We start from the raw sequence: 25,251 nt of genomic DNA on the forward strand, positions 1-25,251 counted from the left end.
TAAAGAGAAGCTCACAAAGACGGAGAGGAGGGAGCGCCGCAGGAAAGTTCCACATGCAATCTTTTTTGTTTGTTTGCGAGTGTAAACGCAGTTGTGATGAAATATTGATGCTCCCATCCAAACTGTCTTGTAAGTCGTCTCCGTTCTTTCAGGCTTTCCATCTGTAGCACCTGAGGAAGAGGACGGGAACGCCGGGCTGTCAGGAGAGATGAGCTCACGCTCTCTGCGGCAGGCTGTCAAATGCGACACATCCTCTTCAAGAGCAAACTTCCGCTACTGCTCTATCTTTGTCTCTTTCTCGATGCGTGTTGCTGTTTCTCAGGCTGTACTTTTCTTTCCTTCTTTCTCTGTTGTTCTTTGCATTGGAAGACAATAGACAGCAGACTGTGGAAACCTGTGGAAACAAAGACATTCATCAATTGAAGGTAATACATGTTTTTCATTTAAAGTGACTCACCAAAGCACCTCACTTTCTTGCTCATTAAATCACAAGTAATCGAAGAGATCGAAGAAATTTTATATTTATATTAAATCAAAAACAAAAAGCCGTTTTCAAGCTTTTTGCTTTGCACATTCAAGTTTTCTGTTGTTTATATATATATAATTTTTAGTTTTGTTTTTTTACATTTTTCCAGAATGTTTTTTGTGATTTACAGAAAGCACAAAATGCCATAAGGTGTAGCAATAGTTTAGAATATATACATTTGTGCAAAATGTACAATTCAGGGATGCGTTTTCCAAACAATGGAATAACTTGCGGCTGAATTATCATAGTATGATCCACCATTTTGGAAAAGAACGTAGTGACGACTGTTTCGCAAAAAAAACGTAGTTTCAGCCAACATTAGTATTTGAAAATCCGGGAGATCTGGGGGGGTGAGGGTGAAGGGTGTTGTGTGCGAACTGAATAGCGGGGGGTGGGGGGGTGGTGTGCAGTTACGCGAACTGAAGACTGAGAAGCGAGGGGGTGGGGGGATGGGTCTGAAATACGTGAGACTGCCAGGAAAACTGGAGTGTTGGCAGGTATAGTCGCAGATCTGTCGTTTGAACCATGTTAGTTATAACGTTAAACATCCATAATGACCTTCTAACATGGTGGAGTAACTTCTTTAGAGAAATAAACTTTTTTTGTTTGGTGCAAATTACACACATTTAAAGAAATTGCAATATTAGTTTTGGTAAAACCATGCACTCGTTTTCCATATTGAGACCATTTCAATGTGGTGATGTCCCTGGCCCATGAACATTTCCTGCTTGTTATCAAACTATTTAATGACTGTAACAAGAGGCAATTAATTCATAACGGTAAAACAGCTATCAGAACCTTATTTGTCAATATGTGGCTCTTTTTTGGATTCTTGGAAGCTTTAGAAATTAAAAATGACAAACAGGAAATATGTTGGGACCATTGTTTTTGTTTACATCCCTCAAAATGGTCTATATGTAACCGAAACGGGACATATCGGGGCTGTGTTTCCTTTACAAATACTATTGGGAATATTCTATATTCTAATCTAAAATATAAAACTTCATAATCTTATATATAAATCATATAAATCATTAATGACTGTAATTTACAGTAGGCTATTTATTAAGAAATAAAGAAAAATCCTATTTAATAATACTACTATTAATAATGATAATAAAATAATAATAATTATTAATATTCTTAATATTATTATTATTATTATTACATAGCACCTTGTTTATTTATTTATTTATTTATTTATTTATATTTTATTTATTATAAAAGTCTACTTTTACAATTTGACACATTCAAACCACGGCAGAAATTTTCCAAACCAACAGACCCATGTCATATACAGACACAATTAACGTATGCTATTTGTTTTGAAGGCGTAATGTAAATTCTGCTTTAAGATAATAGGTCACATATAGCTTCTATCATAAGCCACGGCTGTGTTTAAAATGGCATAAATGTTTTCAAAGTGCACTACGAAGGGAACGAAATTGTCAATATGAAGATCACAAAAATTGAACTGTAAAAATACTTTGAAAGCAAATTACACCTAAAAGAGATGACCTTGATAATTTCTTAATCATTCCGAGTTCAAATGCTATATAAAATTTTTGGATTATTATAGTAGAAAAAAATAACATTTTGTGTAACCAGAAATTATATTATTAATATATTTTATGACAATTATTATTATTTTTTTTGTCATGGTAAAACAGTCTTATGACTGATTGGTATAAGGTCTAGTAAAAGTCATTTGTATATAAACTTAATTGGACGTAAGCCAGTAATTTAGAATAAAACACTTTATTATTTGCAATAATTGTGCAGCTTAATTTTTAAACAAACAAGTAAATACATTTTTTTTTCAAAATCACATTTAATTGAAATTAAAGTGCATGTGATCAATTCTTCTAAAAAAAGTGTCAGATTTGACTTTAAATTATCATTGATCTTTTAGAAGTTAATTGCAAATTGTAAATGAAAGGAAGCAGTATCTTTCAGAAAAAAAGACAATCTATTTAAATGATGCTGCTACTGATGAAAAAAAAAATCTCTTTGTGATCCCCCGGCCACATATTTGATGGAGTCCAAACCTTTAGCTCTCTACAGAAGAAAGTAAGTCATACAAGTCTAGAACAACACGAGGATGAGTAAATAATGACAAATTAAATATTTCTCCTTTTACATCTCGAACCAAATATATTCCGGCATATATACAGATTCAAAAGCAAACAAATTACAAAAAGACATGAAACGGCAACAAAAAAGACCTATACTTCAGCTCTCCTGACATCTCTCTATTTTCTTTGTTTGTGCTCTCCATTATATTACTGCCGACTATCATTTGCAAAAGTGTTGTCTGGCATTTGTGCTTTTCTCTATTGGCTTTGCATGCTTGGCTAGTTGCGTTTGAACCTCTCAGCAGAAGAGACCTAGGCCTTTTTTAATAAGGTCCCTCATGAGAAATCTTCCTCATCTGAGCAGGAGCATGTCTAGAGGGCAGTTAAAGAAGAGGAATAGAAGAGGTAACTGAAATAAAAAGATGAGGAGATATAGACAGAAAGGAGAGGAGAGACTGATGAGGGAATGGAGGAACGTGATGCGTGATTGAGTTTGTGCGTTTCTGCCTCTATGAGAGGTGAGAGCTGCTCTATCAGGGGACAGGAAAAGGCATTCAGAGTGTGACATGTTTGTCACGGTGGGCGACATTGGCATCTGTCACGCAACCTTTGGCAACACTTGCAATAACCCTCTCCGTTCCAGAGAGTACGAGACAAAAAGAGACTTTGAAAATGAGAGAGATTTCAGAGGTGAGCTGCAGTCGGAGTGTGCAGCACACGCTCAAGGGCTGCCATGCTTTTGGGAACTCAGGTTTCAATCCAACACTGGAAAACCTGACAAATTCAGATTATTTAAAATATTTGCGGAAATGTGATGCCTCAAAATGTTTGCATGAATTCATTTTTTAAAGTCTCAGTGTGTTAATTGTGCCTCTAGACTGTGTCTACTTACAACAAACAAAGCCGTAGAAGTCCTCTTCGTTACATCCTATGAGACTCTAGCAGAAATCAATATCTAAAGTATTCAAAACTTATTAACTGGGTAGTATTAAGCAGAGTAAAGACCCTTTCACACGGGAGTCATGAGTGTCTAGTTCATTTTCAATCGGAGAAATATGACAAGCACTGAACTGTGGGTGGTTTTGCTGGCTGTGCAACGCAGGTGGAGCGCAAGCAATGCTCCTGCAAATATTCTACTCCTTCTACAAGCATGGCAAATGAGGGCCAGCGTAGCCATATTTTTTAAAACTGATTAATAATAATCAAACATGTCAAATTTACTGATTATAACTGCAGATCAATGATGCTGTACTGTATACTGTAACATCTGTGATTATAACAAATAAATAAATAAATAAATAAATAAATAAATAAATAAATAAATAAATAAATATATAAATAAATAAATAAATAAATAAGTAAATGCAATATATATGAACTCATACAGACCCCTACGCTCTCCAATATGTCAGCAATTACAGAAAAACTACACAGCATACATTTAGTCCTTATCTGGGTTCAAACACAACACGTAATGTAGCTCACAGTCAGTGCAAACCTCCCACCTATATCTTTATTCTTCAGCAGGACATGTTGCCTCTTCTTAGAAAGTAATTCTGTCATTCCAAGTTTATAATAGTTCAAAAGGTGATGATAATAGTTAAACATGGCAGTTTATTTATCTTTTGCTGAAAAAATCATTTGCTCCTTGTTTTTTTCCGGCTTGCCATTTGTTTTTCAACGTGTCAGTCTGGTGTTTGTTTGTTTCTGACAGGATAGGATGTCAGAAGCACTTTAATAATCACATGCACATTATTATAATCAGCTCAGGAAGTTTGTTATTTTAAATATAGACCTGCTGCAAGTGCAAGCGAGAGAGCACAACCCCTCGTGCTTTAGACGGGCTCATAAAAAACTAAAGAGAACAGGGTAGAATCTGCTCTTCTGCTTGGCTTTGTGGCTGTTCATCAAGACGACCACAAGATTTGTTTGAGCTTGGGTTCACCATGGCTTGTTATTATATGTATATATTATTACGGTGTAATGTTTCAGCTGTGTATTTAAAACATGGCATTATAACAATAAAACATTGTAAATGTATAGGGAATTATGGCGGTTACTTTGTTTTCATTATTAGTTGTTGCACGAGTGATTAACCAGTAGCATTCAGCTGTGCATCTACAGTAACTCCGTCTTTTGGTACCCTTTTGCCATGCTAGGTACACTTTGCAAAGAAGATTCAAAAAGTGGTACGGTACGGTTCGCTTTTAGATACCTTTTAAGGATGGAAACGGCCATTAAAGTGTACAGAACCAAAACGTACCGTACCATACCATACCATTCAGTGAAAACGCACCATTTACGTACTATGAGGTACACATTACACTTTTTAGGTGTAAATATATACCTTTAAGGTACAAATGTGGACCTGATAGGTATAAAACTGTACCTTTTGAAAAGATACACCCTTAGTAACAGCTTTTGTACCTTCCTTTCTGATTATATATATAATATATATATAACAAAATAAGTTATTAAAAAAAATAGTTTAAATTTAGCCTATATAAATAGTTTACAACAATTTAGCAAAAATAAATATTTTTAAGTGTAATAAAAATAATGAGGTACAATAATGCATATGCATGAAATATGATGTAATCTTTTAGTAAGTTTTGGTAGGGAAACAAAGCAATAAAACGCATACTAAATATTTAGCACTTTGTGTTCCTGAAGAGAACAAAAGGGCCAAAATCATCGTCCCTTCCTTATTCATGGAAATGGAGAAGTGGGAGGGGGGCCGCTGTCAGGGAGAGACGTGGAGCGCTGGTCAGTATATCAGGGAGTTTTAATTAACAGCTCAGTGATGAGGATTGAAACAGCCCTCATGCCGTTTACCACTCTACAGGACTGGATCAAACCAAACACAACACAGAGGGGTTTAATAAGTGGGTCAGATAGTGTCTACGTGTTCAGAATGTACCATTATTTGAATAAATATATACAGTGCTCAGCATAAATGAGTACACCTTTTAAAAAAATGATATTTTAATCCATTTCTTAGTGAATAAAGATCATAAATTTTGATGAATTTGAACCAAAAATTTTTTATTAAACAGTTATATTCATTAAAATAATAGTTTGCTGACCAAACATCTTTAGGAATTGAAAGCTAATACATTTGTTTCTCTTGATTTTTACATAAAAAAAAAAAAAAAAAAGAATAATAATAATATATATATATATATATATATATATATATATATATATATATATATATATATATATATATATATATATATATATATATATATATATATTATAATTATCATTTTTATTATTATTTTATTACTATATGTTGGGTAAAATTATTTTTACCCAACATATAGATTTGGGTGCATAAAGTTTTATTATTAATAATGCATACATTTGAAGTCACAATTATTAGCCCCCTGTTTATTTGTTCCCCAATTTTTGAGATAAGTTTTTTTCAACACATTTCTAAACATAATAATTTTAAAAACTCATTTCTAATAACTGATTTATTTTAAATTTGCTATGATGACAGTAATAAATGTTTTACTAGATTTGTTTCAAGACACTTATTAAAGTGACATTTAAAGGTTTAACTAGGTTAATTAGGGTAACTAGGCAGGATAGGGTAATTAGGCAAGTTATTGTATATCAATGGTTTGTTCTATAGACCATCAAAAAAAAAAAAATATATATATATATATATATAGCTTAAAAAGCCTAATAATTTTGACCTTAAAATTTTTTTTTTTTCTAGCCGAAATAAAACAAATAAGACTTTTTCCAGAAGAAAATATATTATTAGACATACTGTAAAAAAAAATTCCCATGCTCTGTTAAACATCATTTGGGAAATATTTAAAAAAGAAAGAAAAAAATCAAAGGGGGTTTAATAATTCTGATTTCAACTGTAGGTGAAGTTGCTTAATAATAATAATAATAATAATAATAATAATAATAATAATAATAATAATAATAATAATAATAATAACAATAATAACAATAATAATAATTGTACTAATGTTATGTTCTAATGTGATCATTAGTGCAACTGGGCATAATAATTATATACAAATAAAATAAAAATTGGACCCTAGTTTGATTTTAATAAATAGTCACATATTGTTCCTATTTATATTTAAATGAGTACCAGAAATAATGATTATTATGATATTCAGAAAACCATGAAAAAGCTTCACAGCAATCAGAAATAATAACAAAAATAATTACTTATTTATAGTTTTTTTTATTTGTTCATATTTGTATTATTGTTAAATATGAATGAATTAAAAATAAAACCGTATGACATATTTCAATAGTTAATCTTGCATAACATACTTAACATCTGTTTGTTCTAATATTATATCCTTAACAGTTTGCACTATTCTGTGTCCAGTTATCCTAAATGGTTTTCTCTCTCTCTCTCTCTCTCTCTCTCTCTCTCTCTCTCTTTCTCTCTCTCTCTCTTTCTCTCTCTCTGATGAACGGCTCCACTCAGCCATCTATAAAAGACTGGCACTGAAATCAGCGGCATTTGCATACGGTAATTATTCTGCGAATCAGGCTACCTTTATTACTACCACAGAAATCTACTGTCAGCAGACACACATACATCACTGCATTGGGGACATACAGTACGTGTAGATCTACATTACCGAACGGCCCACAAGAGAAAGATGGAGGAGACGCATGCATGCAGACATGCTTGCAATATTTTATATTATATTCATATTCAAATGAGCAGGCTAATTGAAAATACAGCAGAGATCAAAATAAGAGAAAAATGTAACTGTTTATGAATTCTGAACGGCATTTCTCAGTGAATGTAGCCATTAATATGTGTTTCATTTAAAAAACATAAAAATAAATTTAAAAAATCTGTAAATTAAGAGTTTGTATATATATATATATATACCTTGCGCCAAAGAAGGCCTATACACCTAAAATCTTTAAAAATAGAGAGATAATGCATTTAATATCAAATTAGTTATTGGAAAAAAACAAAAAAAACTTCTTTTAGATTTTAGATTTCTGATCAAGTGATGTCAGATTTATTAATGTAGTGAGTCATCTGATCTTCATTGAGCAGGTGTAATATTCATTAATTATTATTATTCGAATTCTTATATTCACTAACCTGCAGGCTTTATTTTGCTCACAGGGCTGAGAGAAAATAAATAAAAAGAGCAAATCTGCGGCAAAATAATGAACAAAAAGAGTGAGGCTATGGTTAAATAAACAAATGAAAAAAGTGTGACTGCTGAGAGTGCAAGCAGATAGGGAGACCGTCCCTCGCGGCCAAAAAACGGACCGGCCCACCGAGAATTTTCCCGGTCCTCCTGATTAGCCAATCCGGGCCTGATGCTGAGCACTGTATATATATTTTTTTATTCATAAATAATAGCTTTCATTATTCAAAATTGAATAAATATTGATATTGCCACGGCCATAGAAAGATCCAACAAAAAAACTCTCAATCTTACTGTTTAAAGTGCCTTTAGTTGTTGAGTAGGGCCACTGAAAACTTAATATTATTTTTAAATGTACTAATAATAATGAAAATAATCCTATATACAACTAAAATTGTGCAGCCAGGGATAAACAAAACTAATATAAATTGAGTTAATATTTTAAGATGCATAACAAAATAATACATAAATAAATAAATAAATAAATAAATAAATAAATAAATAAATAAATAAATTATACAGTTGCAGTTGTAATTTTTACTATTTCTTTTAAACAATAATCCCCTTGAGTATTATTATATGGCTGAATTGTATACATTATTATTATTATTATTATTATTATTATTATTAAAAATAATAATATTAATAGTAGTTGCAGTATAAGTAGGTGCAATTATTGCAGTAATACATGATGATTTTAATATTTTAATATGTAAAATAATTGGACCATATTTTTAATATTATCTATATTTTTTATTATGTTTCTTAAGTTTTTTTTCATAATAATAATCATAGGAGAAAATTGTTTTTTTGTAAAAAAAAAAAAAAAAAAAAAAAAAAACTTTCTTTTTTTATTTGAAATAAAGAACAGCCAGGGTTGTAACTCAAAGAATGATTAGTTTTAAAGTTTAAAGTGCAGTTAATGAGTTTAATGAGTTTCTAGAGTTTTTAATAACTGACCATCAGACTATTTATACAAGTGTAATATTATACCGCACATGCTTTTAAACACACAACAGTGCATTTATGTCCGTTGTTGGTTGTGCATATATCTCACACATCCCTATAAAAAAAGGATGCAGTTTGCAGTCATTGTCACTAATGGTGTTTGCTTTGTGTGCCCTGGAGACGGTCTGATCATTTACTGACAACATCATTATCCGGAGCTTATTGATCCTGTCATACTGCTGGGAACAATAGCACATACACACACACACACACACACACACACACACACACACACACACACGCACGCACACACACACACACATACATACACACACACACACAGTCACTGCCTTGCTTTAATTAATAATTAAAGCGACACTGTTCATTTCAGAAATTGTCAGTAAACATCTTGCTCATGTTTTCATTGTCGTCAGCGTTAAACACAATCATTACAAGCAGTCGAACAAAGACGCAATACCGCATATTCTCCTGTGACTTTATCAGATATTGTGAGATCTGTCAATATTAACAAAGTCCAGTGGTGTGACCATCAAATCACTTGGCCTGCGGTGACGATACATTCAAGGTTCATGCAATGAAGGCTTTTGTCAGAAAGCATCATTTGAACCAGGCTGTTTCATAGATTTCTGATTTTGTCGTGTTGTTGTCGGTGTCATTTGTGGCTTTGGTAAAAATTGAATATAATGAAAGTTCAATTTACGTAAGGCATAATGTATAGTCAGCTGTTATTATTACGAAATAAACCCACAGGGTGATCAGAGCTATACAATACGCATGTCAATATCCACTGAGAAGAAATTACCTTATTGTGGCAGATGAAGTCATGTAGAAAAAAAGTGGTGAAAGTCAATATATTGTTATTACTCTATAGATGCCTGAAGAAATGTGTGTATTTGTGTATGCTTTAGAAATATATTCATTCACTTTCCTTCGGCTTAGTCCCTTTATTCATCAGGGTTTGCTACAGTGAAATGAATCACCAACCTATATAGCATATGTTTAATACAGTGGATGCCCTTCCAGCCGCAACCCAATAATGAGAAACACCTGTACACACTCATACATACATAGTTTATACCAATGTAGTTTATTCAATGGACCGTAAGGTGACAATAGCTGCTGTTCCCCTATTGCGCCTACAGGGAGCGAGCCAGGTGAGCCAAGGCCAGTTGCGTTTCCACTGTCTCTTCCAGGGCTTAATCGGGCCTAATCGAATACATTGGGCCAAAGAGGGCCAGTTGGGGCTTCGGGGCGGAGTAAAAAGAGAGGCGGACTTTGCCCGAGTCTGGTAAAAATGGCATGCCGTCATTACACTCGTTTTCTAATCACACACAATTACATGCGCCAAACAAACAAATAAAGAAAACATATAGCTGGTCAGTTTCAGATGGGATATTCCATAAAACACCTTTTAGGCTGGGGGCCTTTTTGCTTATGATTTCCGTTTGTTTCCCTTTTAAATATAAGGCTGTTGCATAAAATAATAAAGTTTTAATTTATAAGTAAGTTTTCTTTGCTGCATCCTCCTTGATGTTTCAATAATGCATAATAACATATTACACCATACATTACTTTACACCATATTAAAGACACAGCAGCCATTAAAGGTTGTCGAAAGTTTTTGTCAAGTTTAAAAGGTGTGTTATTTGTGTGCGTTTAGATGCCTGTATGTGTGTGAGAGACCGGCCAAAAGAGCCCTTGCTTGACAGCTCTTTTGATGCTGCCAGCAGCTCCTTTCATTTTATTTCAATTTATTTTAGAGATAATACACAATAAGAATACAACAAAAAAACAACAAATTACGTGTCCACTTTTGTAGGCTCAACACACTAGTGTCATATCTCGATAAAATAGCCAAAGCTGTATTGAAATAATTTAAAGAATTACAAATATCAGACATAATAAAATCACATGAATTAAATAAACCATTAGAAAGCAAACAAAAGCTACCCATAACAATGTAGGTGTATTCACAATACATAAATTAAACCGTTTTTAAGCCATTTATATTTTTCATTTTACAAAGGTCTATATGATAAAAAGATTTTAGATATTTTCTAAAAACAATAAGCAGCGGAGAAGGTTTAAAATATTATTTATAAAGTATTTGGATACGGTATTAATCAAATTGTAAAAACAGAGCATATTTGAGTGAGTGAAAGCCAGTCATCCAGTCCTGCGCAGCGCCGCTTTACAAACGCATTGGCGAAAACTGCAAATACAAAATGTGTTCTGTGTCCTCAAACAAGTGTTTATGTTTTTATATAGTTTATAGTGTTTATGTTTTATATAATTATATGTCCATTATCTGCCTGATTCCTGTTGAACTGGGTGGGTTGTGTAAAGTTTGATTCTGGGGACGTTCTGGTGCGGGGTTTGCATGATGCGCTGAGAGCTACTAGCCTGACAATGGAAACGTAACATGATTTTAGTCTCACCACTCAACCTTCCGGGCGATTGGCCCGGCCCGGCCCGGCCCGATAAAAGCCCTGGCTTGCACAGGCCAGACAATGGAAATGCAGCTAGTGCTAACCACTGAGCCACCGTGTCGCCTGCTTGAGAAATGCATGTCATAAAATGGCAGCTGTGATTGCCAGTATAGCCATTAACATGTACCTTTAAAAATACAGTACAAACCGTTGACAATTTTCAGATTTTTATGTTAAATTATATTTCTTTTTTTTCTTTTTTTTTTTTTGTAGCAGTGTTTCACAACCCTGTTCCTGAAGGCACACCAACAGTACCCATTTTCAACCTTTTTCTAATCAAACATACATGAATCAACTTATCAGAACTCCACAACCTAACATGACTGGTTCAGATAAGGGCAACCCAGGATCATTCTGAAAACCTACCACTATATACATTTCTGGAGAGCGCCAAATACATCCAAAGAGCTAAGTTTTTTTTTTGCAGTTTTTGTTTTCAAGAATCCACCAGAGGCAGCTGTGTGCACTTTTTCAGATCTCAAATTTCTCTCGTGAGTGCCATTCGTGCCTGCTGTTCTCACGTAAATCCATCAGAGGCCGCTGTCGACTGACTGACTGACTGACAGACTGACTGGCTGACTTACTGAATAACTGACTGATGGAACGACTGACCCACCTTCCTTCTTCCCTAAAACCAACTGTTACTGTTTTAAAAAGCACTGATTGACCTGCACCTACCAACTTCCCTAAACTCAACCAACAGTGTTTTCAAAAGCAATGCAAAAAAAGAAAAGCCCTTGCAACAGCCTGTTTTTTAACACGTTTTGAGATTTTACCACATTCTCACTCCATTATTTATTTATTAGCTTTTGTTTTTGTCTTACCTGCTTTCCGGAACCGTTCTTTACTGGACTTAAACCGTGTTGTTGTGGTCAACTCCGCTCTCCGTCTCAAGTCTGTTGACACACGAAGCGAGCTTCTGGACAAACTGGGACAGAGGAAAAGCCATCCATATAGAAGCAGTCAGCTGGTGCAAAAAGGAACATGTCGTTCGGCCCTATAGCATTTGTTTTAAAGGTGAAATGCAACCATAAGTTCCTCTGGGTATATAGATCACGATCTCTAAACATGTATAAAGGGGTACATTTTTAGAATCTTGGAAATGGTTCTAAAGAACGAAAAGTGTCAAGAAAATTTCCCCCTCAGCATTATAACCACTAGTCTAAACCACTTATACACTGCTTTTTTACTATATATTCTAACTCTTCCATCTAAATGTTCCAGCAGAAATCAAGTCGCAACCAACCAAGCAACCTTTTCAAATTCTTCCATCATCAAATTTTGGTGCACCATGGTCAATTTTTTGCCTCAGTTTCCTGTTCTTACCTGACAGGCATGCCACTGTGTTCTTCTGCTGCTGTAGCTCTTCTGTTTCAAGGTTGAACATGTTCAGAAATGTTCCTCTGCAGCCATTGGTGGTATGGTGTGATTATTTGATTTTTTTTCCTTTCCATCAGCTCAAAATAGTCTGTCCATTCTTCTTTGTCCACTGGCATCAACAAGGGAGTTTCAGCCACAGAACTGCTGCTCGCAGAGATATTTTCTCTTTTTCGGACCATTATCTATAAACCCTAGAGATGATTGTGTGTGAAAATCCCAGTCGATCAGCAGTTTCTAAAATACCCAAACCAGCCCATTCGGCCCCAACAAGGATGCCACATTAAAAGCTACTTTACTCTAATTTCTTTTGCATTTTGATGTCCAGTTTTGATGATCTTGACCACATACTGTACATGCCCAAATGCGCTGATTTGATTGGCTGTTTTGACATTTGCCTCATGATGTGGCTAATTAATATGTCTTGAGTTTTTATCGATTAGTTAGGTCTGTAGCGGTTTAGTTTTTATCTCTTAAAGGATGCTTGTGTGCACTCATCACAGGGTAGCGCCTCTCTGGACTTATTATGGGATGGCATGTCTTTATGGTCTGCAGCGAGTCCTATATTGCCTCAGAGTTGTCGCTTGAAACATGCGCTCATGGGACTCCAGTCCAGCAGTCTTACTATTAATACACACTGGAGAGTTTTGCTAACATTCATTTACTTTCTCTTTCTCTCTGTCTCATCCTAGCTATTCCACCTAGACTAGTAGCTCTCAATTTTTTTTTTCCTTCTTGTGTTACTATGAATATTCTCTACTATATATGTATTCTGCTTGGTCTGCTGTCACTGTAACACATTTTTGTAGAGGGAAGATAATGTAAATGTACTTCATTTAAAAACCTGCTAATTGGTTAACTGTAAATCAATTTTATACACAAGTGAATATATATGCGAACCTGTGAACTGTTAGGCACTAAATTAAACGTGATGCCATGATGTTTATTATCTTCACTCTCAGAAATAGAAAGTGATACATGTTACATTTAGGTTCAAAACTGTGTATGTTTTTTTGTGATGTTTTTGAAAGACGTTTTCAAGCCCATCAAAGCTGCATTAATTGACTTAAATAAAGTCAAACTGAGTTAAATATTGCTATAATTTAAAGCAACTGTTTGTTATACATTTTACTCCTAAAATGTTTTTATCCCTTTGAATGATCAGAATTTACATTACATCTGTGTTCAGTAGCTATGTTTCCATCCACCTATTTTTTTGCGCATTTAGGACATGTGGTTGATGGAAACAGCAATATGCATTCACATTTTCAAAATGTGCATGCACATAACTGAGTATGATAAACTTTTTATTTTTTTAGATATATAGATAGATTTTATAGAAGTATTCATAGCGCTTCACTTTTTTTCTACATTTTTTTTTATTTTACAGACTCAATCCAAAATGGATTAAATTAATTTATTTCTTCAACATTCTACACAAAATACCCCATAATGACAATTTGAAAAAAAAAAAAATTGGAAATTGTTGTAAATGTATTAGAAATATAAACTTTGAAAAGTCACATTTACATAAGTATTCACAACCTTTGCTCAATATTTTGTATTTGTAAGACTGTAAATATTTATGTACATGTGATTTTTCAGTAGTTTTTTTTATATTTCATAAATTTGCAACAGTTTCAAAAAATATTTTTCACATTGTCATTATGGGGTTTTTTTTGTGTGTAGAATTGTGAGGAAACAAATAAATTTGATCAACGTTGGAATACGGCTGTAACACAAAAAATGTGGAAAAAGTGAAGCGCTATGAATACTTTCCGGATGCACTGTAGATAGATAGATAGATAGATAGATAGATAGATAGATAGATAGATGGATAGATAGATAGATAGATAGATAGATAGATAGATAGATAGATAGATAGATAGATAGATAGATAGATAGATAGATAGCATCTTTTTACCATGCATTTAACAGAATTTTTACAGCTGTTTTTTTTTTTGCTCTCAGTCCTATGTTTTTTATTTTTTTATTTCTCCATCTTATATTCATTTGCTGTTTTCATTCATGCTCCCTCTATCCTCTTTTCTTGCACTCTGTTTGTTCTTGGATTTCTCTCTTGTTCTCTTTCCCTCTCCTCTAAATGGGAGAGAGGAGAGCTCATGGCCTATATAGAAATCCCAGTGGGAGTGTATGAATCGCGGATCCTCTCCGAGTAGCTGTTTTGTCATGTTTTATATCATTCAACTAATAAAAGGCAACTCCGTTTACTAACGACTGGGCGTCCCACAAGAGCATTGTTCTAAATGTACTGCAAACACAGTTGTTTGCTTCAGAACATGTTCTCTCTCTTTTTCTATCCCCCGATTTCCCCTTCTTTGCGCAATTTGCAGTCACGCTCTCTTTCTCTGTCTCGCTCTCTTGATTTTCCTCGCTCTTTAAAGTGCAGCGCTGAGATAAAGTGTAATTGAAGAGTACTGAGCTACCATCCTGCCAGATGAGGAGATTTGGCTCTGAAGAACAAGATCTTTAGAAACATGTTTGCTTTTTTTTTTTTTTTTTTTTTGCAGTGGAATTATCTTGTCCTTTTGTTTGCATGACTGTTGTGTGAGTTTCGCGTTGTTTTCTGATTTCTTCAGGGCATGGTCAAGATCCGCTTTCTGAAATGGGCTAAGATGTCGTTTGCCCTACAGACTGCATTTATATGACGCGTCTGATTATTTGCAAAGCAGCAAACCCAAGTGAAGCCTTTCTGAAAGACGTTAAACAATATTCCGTCATTCCCAGAGGGGATGCGTTGCTCTTTTATGTCTGAGAAGATGTAATGGAGTTCTCAGTTGTGTTTCCTTTAAGCTTCGCTTCGCTTGTGATGTTTCTCTTCTTGTAATGCATTACATGGAAGCAATTAATCGAACAAGGATGCGTTGAATTTATCAAAATCGATGCATTGAGTTGATCAAAATTGACAGTTGAAGACATTTACGATGTTACGAAAGATAATTGTTTATAATCCCATCAGGCACACAATGTCATATGATGTTGATCTTTAGTTCTATTTTGATTGTGACATCAAGTGACCAAAAATTTACAGCAATTTTCTGTGTAATACTGACGTCTGGTGTTGATATTTGGTAGGTTTTAGGCATTAACTAACTAAAATCCAACATAATTTTAACGTTATGATATTGCATCCATACAATGTCAAAGCCTAACATCAGTAGACATTTATCTTTGTTTAGTTTTATGTTGTGTAATTATCTAACTAAAATTCAAAATAATTTTATTGTCATAATTGAATATCCATACAATGTCAAAATCTAACATCATTAGCCGTTGATCTTTGGTTGATCTTATGTTGTGTATTGAATTAACTAAAATTCTTTTTGATGTTAAAGTCTGACCTCAAACTGATGTAGGGTTGGGCGATGTCAACCAATTAGGCATCGTACGATGTCTAATGTGAAACATCGAGATTTTTTTTTATGTTACAGCCTTAATTCAAAATGGATGAAATGAATTTATTTCCTCAACATTCTACACACAATAGCCCATAATGACAATGTGAAAAAAGATTTTTTAAATTGTTGTAAATGTATTGTTGAACTGATGTAGGGTAGGGCGATGTCAACCAATTTGGCATTGTACCATGTCTAATGTGAAACATTAGATAGACAAAGCCATTGTCATCGTAGGTGGTGGTGAATGAATTATTTAAGAATAATTCATAAATTTATAACATATTACTTATTTGTAGCCTACCGTTTTAACTACCTGACCCACATGGTCTTTGTTTTACCCATAACCAAATCATAAATAAATAAAGATATGTTACACACAAATTACCACCTGCCAATCACTTTTTCTGTGGAACTGAATAGGCAGAGTGGTCAACAAACTTGGTTGGTAAAAAAGGTGCACAACCAACAGGAACCAACCAACAGTATCTGAGTTTTCAATAAAGTTACAAAGTACAAAGGTGAAAGCGGAAGATTGAAGCAGTGTTCTGACGCAGTGGCACGTTACCTGATAAATTTAAAGACTGAAGAGTCTTTAGATGGAGACAAGATTAATTAAATAGCATGTTTAACAACTTTGTGTGTGTGGTGACATGATGTGTGTTTTCAGGGGTATAGTGTTGACGAAGATCCGTTAAAAAAAAAAAAAAGCTAGGTGAAACGTCAGTGTGGACATTGAACATTTGATCATTAATCATCATAAAATGCCATTTTAAAACGAAAACGAATAGGTATTAGTGTAAATGGGGCTTAAGTGTGTATTTTTCAAGAGCGGGTTGCTGCTGTGACAGTGTCAGGGCAGAGGATCGCGATGCTGACTCTGCTGAGTCTGTCAATTCCATTTTAGTTCGCCACATTTTAGTGTTTTTTAATCATTTTAGTTTTAGTCTAGTTTTAGTTGAGTAAATTACATAAGATTTTAGTTGACTAAATCTACTGTACTCTTATCATGATGAAATTGCATCCCGCGTCTACTGTTTATCAGTTACTTTTCAATTGTATGTGTGCACCATGCATCACACACCAAGATTATTTCTGATTGTAAATTTTTCAGAAAACATCCTGCAATCACACTTTCGTCTCATTTTTATTAGTCAATGAAAATGTCAGTATATTTTTATTATAGTTGTAGTCATCATCACTTGGTGACGAATGACAAAAATTTACACTATGTTGGACTCCAATGTCAATTTTACGCCTGTGTGATGTCCAGTGCCTGCTCTGTCCATTCTTCTTGTTACAGAAATTAAATTTGTCTACAACACTGGTGACATAAATGCAATCATACTGAAGAACAATTAGAAAAAAAATATATATAATACTAGCACCACAAGACAACCACATACATCTTAGCTCCATACATAGTACTACAGATCATTCTCAGCAAATGCCTTATTCACATCAAACCATGATCTGAATCAGGACAACAACCACAAATAACCTTTTATAAGCACTTGTTTTGGCTCTAGGAATTAGCTCTACGTCCTGATGGTAACATTTCAAAATCGCAATTGCTGTTTTTTACATAAAGGGGTCAAATAAAATCTGCATTGAATGTAGACAATATTATATGTCAGAATACTCTCAATTAATGATCTACACTCACTGTACACTTTATTAGGTACACCTTACTAGTATCAGGTTGGACCCCATTTTGCCTTCAGAACTGCCTTGATTCTTTGTGGCATAGATTCAAAAAGGTACTGGAAATATTGCTCAGAGATTTTGGTCCATATTGACATAATAGCATCACGCAGTTCCTGCGAATTTGTTGGATGCACATCCATGATGCAAATCTCCCATTCCCCCTCATCCCAGAGGTGCTCTCTTGGATTGAGATGTAGTGTCCCTTTATTAATCTGTGGTCACCACAGCAAAATGAACCGCCAACTTATCCAGCATGTATTTTTTTACACAGCGGATGCTCTTCCAGCTGCAACCCATCTCTGAAAAACAAAAATATTTCTTCAGTACCAATAATAAATGACACAAAGTTCTCATCTCATTTTAATATTATTGCAATCATATTTCAAAATGTACCTATAAGTGACCCTGGACCATCGTGAGTTTACATTTTTGAATTTGTGTTATCTGAAAATGTTTGGGTTTCCCAGAGATGGGTTGCAGCAGGAAGGGCATCCACTCCGTAAAAACGTGCTGGTTTAGTTGGCGGTTCATTCCGCTGTGGCGTGCCCGGATTAATAAAGGGACTAAGCCTACAAGAAATTAATGAATGAATGAAAAAGTTTGTAAGAAATGCAAAATATTTGAAAATTTAAAATGTGGGAGTTAAAAAATCTAAATAATGAGAAAATTACATAACAATATGAATGTTAATAATCAAAAAAAAAATTGTGTTTAGCTGTGCATTTACCGAATGAGAACTGTAATACGTCAGACATTCATAATAATTTTTATTTCCTTGTTTCTGTTATTCGTGTTTATGTAAAGCACTTTGAATTACCATTGTGTATGAAATATAAATAAAATAAACTTACCTATACTATAAATAAACTTGCCTTGCCTAAAATATATTTCCATTAAGCTTACTTAAAATATTTTAACCTTAACAGACTAGACATTTTAAGTTTAATATTAAAATAATACATAAAGATAAAGATTTAAATATACTACATGTGTATTTTAAACAACTAATTTGAACTATCATGGTTACTGCAACTCAAAATTTCTCAGTTGTATTCAATTTCATGTATGAGGATCTGATTTATGTGTATAAATGTGCAACCAAAGGTTATTTTGGCATTTAATATTTTTTATATATTATGCAGGTTTTGTTTATACAATGTTTAGAGTCTATTTGCATCACAGTATTTGAGAAACCATTGAGATATTATACAGATTTTGAGAAATGTTTTGTCTCAGCGACGGATCACTGAATTGCTTGAACTAACAGCTCAGAATTCAAGGGAATTTACTTAAGGACACAGAGAGAGAGAGAGAGAGACAAAAACCATCAGACTGAAAGAGAAAGAGGGAGAGTTTAGATGCAGCCCAATCAATATGTCAGTCAAAGGCAGCTTTGATTGATTTTTGTGAGTGTGTGTGTGTATGTGTGTGTGTGTGTGTGTGTGAACTAAAATGTAAGGGAATGCATACAAGAGCACAAAAATGAGAGCAAAATTCTCAGAACCTCAAATACCCTCCTAATCCACTTAACCCAACACCGACTAAGCAGAGAAAACTCGCAATACCCTTAAATGAAGAATCTCTGCAAATCTCTTGTTTTTTTCCACACCTGTCCCTGTTTCCATTTGGACCAGGTGTGGGATAAAAATCTGTGCTTCTCTGTCCAAGTGACCCTGAGTCTTTCTCCTGTCTCAGCGGCGGTTTTAAAGAGAGCTTGGAGAGCTTTATTGCTAAGTGGGCCTAGGCACAGTAAAGTGGCCGGTGACTGTGTTTAACAGGACCATTAAGAACAGACAGAGCGATCAATACGGTGAGGGAACAGGAGAGAAAGGAGATGTGTAGTTAGTGCATGACTGTCCCGAGGTGTCGGCAAATCTTAAACACAACGATCCCTCTCTCGTCCTATTATTCTTTAATATACCTGACTCCGCTACAATTAAAGCAAACCCTCAAAGGCAATAATGCGCACTGACCGTAAAACTGAACATGTCAACCTTTCTTTATGTTTGATTTGCAATCGGATATTTCGTAAATCACCTTATAAATGCAGTCAATTCATTCTTAATTAGAGTACAGTGTGATTGAGTCTTTAAACAATCTGGGTTGGGTTGGATTCACAAGATTACAGATGTGTTTCAGATGTTTACAGATTAATCTCTATTTAGCAAATGTAGTTACTGATCAATTTATTTATGTACAGTATACACTTAAATAGTTTTGAAATTTGAAAAGTTTTGTTTATTTACACTTTAAATTTGACTGATCTATGCTCTGGCTGTCACGATCAAAAGCAATAAAACCATCATAGATCACTGAAGAACATTTACATGTACATGAACTACAATCCTGTCTCATATGAACTACAAGTCCTATCATGCAACACACATACAGACACCTGTTTCAGGTGTCCATTGGTTAGACTCACACAGCTGATGCTGCTCAAAGACTGATTACAAGGACTATAAAAACAGTACAAACACACACACTGAGTCTTGTTATACTGATGTTGAACATTAAGATGCAGTTTCCTTGCCTTGCCTTCTGTGTTTGAACCTTGCTTTGTTTTGTTTGTTATAAGTTGTCTGCTGCCTGCCTTTTGACCATCTGCCTGTTATTTGACTAAGACTCTGGATTCCCTGTATACAGATGTCACTACTTCAATTTGTTCCCTTTGCCGCTATTCTTACCGCTGCCGCGGCGGTAGTTAGTGCGCCAGCAGCTTTTGACCCCTTGGCTTTAACCACAGATTTTCAGCTTTGTCTTTTCACAATACTAGATAAACGGTACTGTATGTGTACCTTATGTGATATGATGTGTTCAAATAAAATATAATTTTTTTTTAGCTTTCTTAGTGATAAACATGCTTTTACACTATACTGTAGGTTTTAGAAAAGATACAATACATGGTGAGAAGTATAGCCCTAGGCTGCAAAAAGCAAATATAATAACTAAGTTCTTTACCCATTATAGTGCCCTAATAAATTGCGTTGAGGTGAAAAGAATGCTTTGATTTGTTCATTGCTATGTTATTACCTCAAATCTTAAACATGCACATATGAAAACCGCGGCACAGCACACACTTCAAAATAATGTGTAGTGTATAATAATAATAGTTTCCCAAAATCCTCGCTAGCCAACTAAGGTCGCAAGTTCAATCTGTTTGCTCCTGTGTTGACTGTTGCTTGCCTGACCATCTCTGTATAATAAACCCTGCATTTGGATCCTCATTTTGGATCCTCACTTCACATAACAGAGATGGTGATTGATGTTGAAAAGTTTAACACATTACATTTTATTGACATTTTTGAAACAGTATATCGTCTGGGTTGGTCAAATAAATTACAAACAATAAGCAAAACAATAAAATAATAAATTATATAATAATAATAATAATAATTAATAATAAGCTGCCAGTTAAAGGGTCCGCATTCAATTTGCAATAAATGTCTGAATAATATGCGATAGCTATCGGTCACTCTGGTGTGATCTGACCAGGAGCGGGTGGTCTAACAATAAAGCGTTTCCCATGTCCCGACATTATTTTGGAACAGCATATCTGTGATTTTCTCATTGTTCTTGAGCACCGGTACAGCCAGATTTTTATTTTTTTATTTATTTATTTTTTGTCTCACAGTAGGTGAGTGCATTTTAGCCACTGCTGCATTTTTTGTCATTAGTGCAGTTTTAGTCAATAGGTGCCATTCACACTAGTGTATTTTTAGTCACTAGTGTATATTTAGTCAATAAGTGCCATTCACATTAGTGCATTATTAGTCATCAGCGCATTTTAGTCAATAGGTGCCATTTACCACAGTAGTTACAGTATAAATAGGTGCCGTTTACATTAGTGCATTATTAGTCACTAGTGCTTTTTAGTAAAAAAACTAAAAGTCTGGACAAGGAGTATTTTCATTCTAGAACAAAATGCACTAGTGTAAATGCAGCCACAGTTTACGCAAATTTGGACTTCAGCAACCCAGCATTGTATAGAATGTAAGTGTAAACACCAGCCAAGTGTGAGCCATCAAAATAAAGTGTAACTCCCCCCAAATAAGAAGCATGTATGGATAAATAATTCACAGTAAGATCAATAACATTTCATTTGAGCTTTTCCAACATCTCTCAAGAGTAAAAAAAGCAGAGCCTATAGCATTTTCTCTATATCACAACCATAAACACATTCATGATTGTGTTTTGCTCTGATTTTGCAGGAAAAGAAATACAACAAATATATTTCCAATTATTAGACTAAGAGATAAATCCATGCGGCCCCACTGCAGTCTTTTTTTTTTCTGTCCAGCCCTGCCTTTTCTTCAGTGGAAGCTTGAATAACTCTCAACACTGTGTTTTTAGATGCTACAGACTCCACCAGCACCACCGCCAGCGTTTGTATCTGTACAGTATATGTGTGTGCGAAGGAGACCGGTAAAGAGTGTGCCTGCCTGTTTGACTGTTTACGTGCAGCGCTGGAGCTGATATATTTATTTCTATCTCTCCCGCTTCCTCAGAGGGTGGTGTATGAAGCTGTGTTTGCCTGCGGCAGATCCCCCTGGCAGTCTCTGAGAGCTGCCATCTTCTTCTGCCAGCCCTCCATTAGGCCTGTAAGGTGTGTCAGTCAGCGCTCGTACACAGGGGCTTATGGGAAAGACTGCGGGGTAGTGAGAAGTGAACGCTAACTTGTAACTCACACACACACACACACACACACACACACCACTCACCCACACATGCCAGCGTGTGTCAAATTAGGACAAGCAGGGGACAATTAAACTCTGTGTCTCTCACACAAACACATATACACAGAGTTGGCTGTGGATGTGCTTGTCTCAGGACTCATACTCTTGTCTTCTCCTCTCTTTTTCCAGGTGATTATATGTACTGACTACTGCAACTCTACAGTAACACGGTGTCCTAACCGGCTCCGATCAGCCGCGCTTCTAGACTGTTTACAGTGGGTGGCCAAAGTGAGGTGTGTGATTTGTCATGGTCTGTCAAGTATAAAACTAAGGTATAAAAATGTTTAGTGAGTTTGTATGACAAGTCGATGGGTATATACTCTTCACTTTTCATTTTTTTTTTTTTTTTGTATTTAGGGCATATTTTAGCAGTTTATCTATTCTCTGAGAACAGAATATTCACTGTAAAAAATGCTGGGTTTAACATAATCACTTTGTTTTAAGACAACATGAAGGAATTAAGTTAGCTTATTTGTTTTTACAAATTTAAGTGGATTTAACATAAAACAATTAAGTTGTCCTGCAAAAAAAGTGTTGTTTCAGCTCATTTTAAATAAGTTGTTTGAACAAACTACAAATGTAATTAATTAATTTTATATGGACACTGATATGAATATGACTAAGACAATACTTTGATTAATAGTCTACTGTCTATTAACAGCGATTTTTGATTAATTTAATCCAACTAAGGTCATAATCAAACAAAACAGAAATCTGATTAAGACGTGTGAAGTATGCTGATTTTAATCACATTATTAAAGTGCAGTACAGACATGTAAACACCTTAATTGTTGTGTAGGATTTTCGCCACATTTTTCAACAGGGTAGTCTATACACACATGGCAGTTTCCCACTATTCTCTGCACCTACAGAGTTGCAAAATGCAGAAGTTTTTTAGTTTTTTTTTCTCCTCCATACGGCATGCGATATCAAATTCCAGTAAAACTACACTCTTCCTGCAGTTCATACTCAAATCTAATATCCCGCTTGTCAAGGGGCCATGCATGAAATGTTCCTGAATGAAAGTGAAAGTGCCAAAACACATTTAAAGTCGGCAATGAAAAAGGAAACACCCACAATTACAGGAAACTCTAGAGGAAATGTGGAAATTCTGGAGACGAATGACATTAATAGAATTATGTGCTATAACATGTAAAACAGGATCATGAAAGGAACATTCGAAAGGCAACTCATGTAAAGACCTTAATCATATTATTGTCTTACTCAGATCAAGAGAAATAATTTAATTACTGATGTCCATGTAAACGTACACTTTAAAAAAAAATAAAAATCTGTAATTTTACAATTTATTTCTGACAACTAGGAAGCTGTTTACTGTAAAATAACGGGCATTAAATTACAGAAATTTCCTTAAATTTAAATTTCTGGTAAATTTCTGTAATTCAACCTCTTGTCATTTTACAGTAAATTTTTGTCATTCAACGGCCGTTACTACACTTATTTTATTTTATTTTTTTCAGCACACCAGCTGCCGGGAATAAACCGTAAAAGTATGTATTTTTTAAAAGTAATTTGTGAGTTTTCTTATTTATTCATTTATTGAATTTATCTATTTATTTATTTATTTATTTATTTATTTATTTAGTTAGTTAGTTAGTTAGTTAGTTAGTTAGTTAGTTAGTTAGTTAGTTAGTTAGTTAGTTAGTTAGTTAGTTTGATATTTAGTTAATTTGTAACATTTGTAACTTCATTTGTTTAAAATTGTATTTCAGTTACCAAAAACCATTTTAATATTAAATGATAACAACAACTCTGTTATGTTTGGTATTGCTAGAACCATGCTCTGACCTTAATTTACATTTTTATAATAAAAAATAAAACGAATTTACCAAATTAAATAAATCTATGTTAGTTTTAGCTTCGGCATTTAAATGTGATTCATAATACATACAATAGATAATACTGTATATGTAAGTCAACTGGGGTCCCAAAAAAAAAAAAAAAAAACATAAAATAAAATAACAGCCATTAAATTACAGAAATAAACTGTAAAAAAAAATATATATATATATATATATTAAATGACCAAAATTTCCTTAAATTAAAATTTCAGTAATTTAATATTCATTATTTTACAGTTTTTTCGGCACCCTAGCTGCCGGAAATAAACCGTAATTTTTTATTTTTTTTTTAACAGTATTTAATTCAACATCACATAGTGCCATAGTGCCAGTCCAATTATAAAAGAAGATGCTTCAACCCCCGGTTTGTGGATTTAAATCAGATTGATTTTGTACATTGACATAACAGATGTCCATACAGATGTGTAAATTAACTTGTATCCTGTCACATTTGCCGTGCAAAAAATGTGCAAAGCTAAATGTGTGTGATTATGACAACATTGTGCGTGACTCATAGGTGCAGAAACAAGTATATGAAATAACCGCTGAGAAAGTTCTTACTATAGTAAAACAAAACTGCTGCATTTTTGTCTGTCACTGTGCTGTTTATCACTGGAGTTATTCATGGCTGTGACATGCATGTGGGAATGGTGGGTGGGGAGAATTAGCTCATTTGCATTAAAGGCATAGGCAACAAAAATAGTTACAATATACATATCAAACCGGTATAATAAATAATCTCATCTGTATTTTGACCTGAACGTTTCCAGACACATTCTGGAGACACAAATCCTAAATTTAAATCCTAAAAAGAGGTGCCCTTATAATACCCAAAATATCATTGCAATATTTGTTTTATCTCACTTTTTTTTGTATTTGGTTAATATTATTTTGTTTATAAAAATGTTTTAATTCAATAATCATTATATATTGTT

At 34.1% G+C, this 25,251-nt stretch overlaps 1 protein-coding gene across 1 annotated transcript in view; it reads left to right on the plus strand.

Moving 5' to 3' along the window:
* LOC147832546 (uncharacterized) overlaps nucleotides 1–25,251 on the plus strand; it is a 189,152-nt gene that overhangs the window by 154,607 nt on the left and 9,294 nt on the right. The window contains exons 6-9 of the mRNA XM_087296162.1: nucleotides 153–425; nucleotides 22,227–22,324; nucleotides 22,584–22,687; nucleotides 23,936–23,965. Of these exons, the coding sequence (XP_087152288.1) occupies nucleotides 153–167 (15 nt within the window). The 3' untranslated portion in view covers nucleotides 168–425; nucleotides 22,227–22,324; nucleotides 22,584–22,687; nucleotides 23,936–23,965. The remainder of the gene's footprint in view (nucleotides 1–152; nucleotides 426–22,226; nucleotides 22,325–22,583; nucleotides 22,688–23,935; nucleotides 23,966–25,251) is intronic.

Source organism: Danio rerio, chromosome 19, assembly GCF_052040795.2.
Source record: "Danio rerio strain M-AB ecotype USA chromosome 19, GRCz13ab, whole genome shotgun sequence".
In the NCBI taxonomy this organism is placed as follows: Eukaryota; Metazoa; Chordata; class Actinopteri; order Cypriniformes; family Danionidae; genus Danio; species Danio rerio.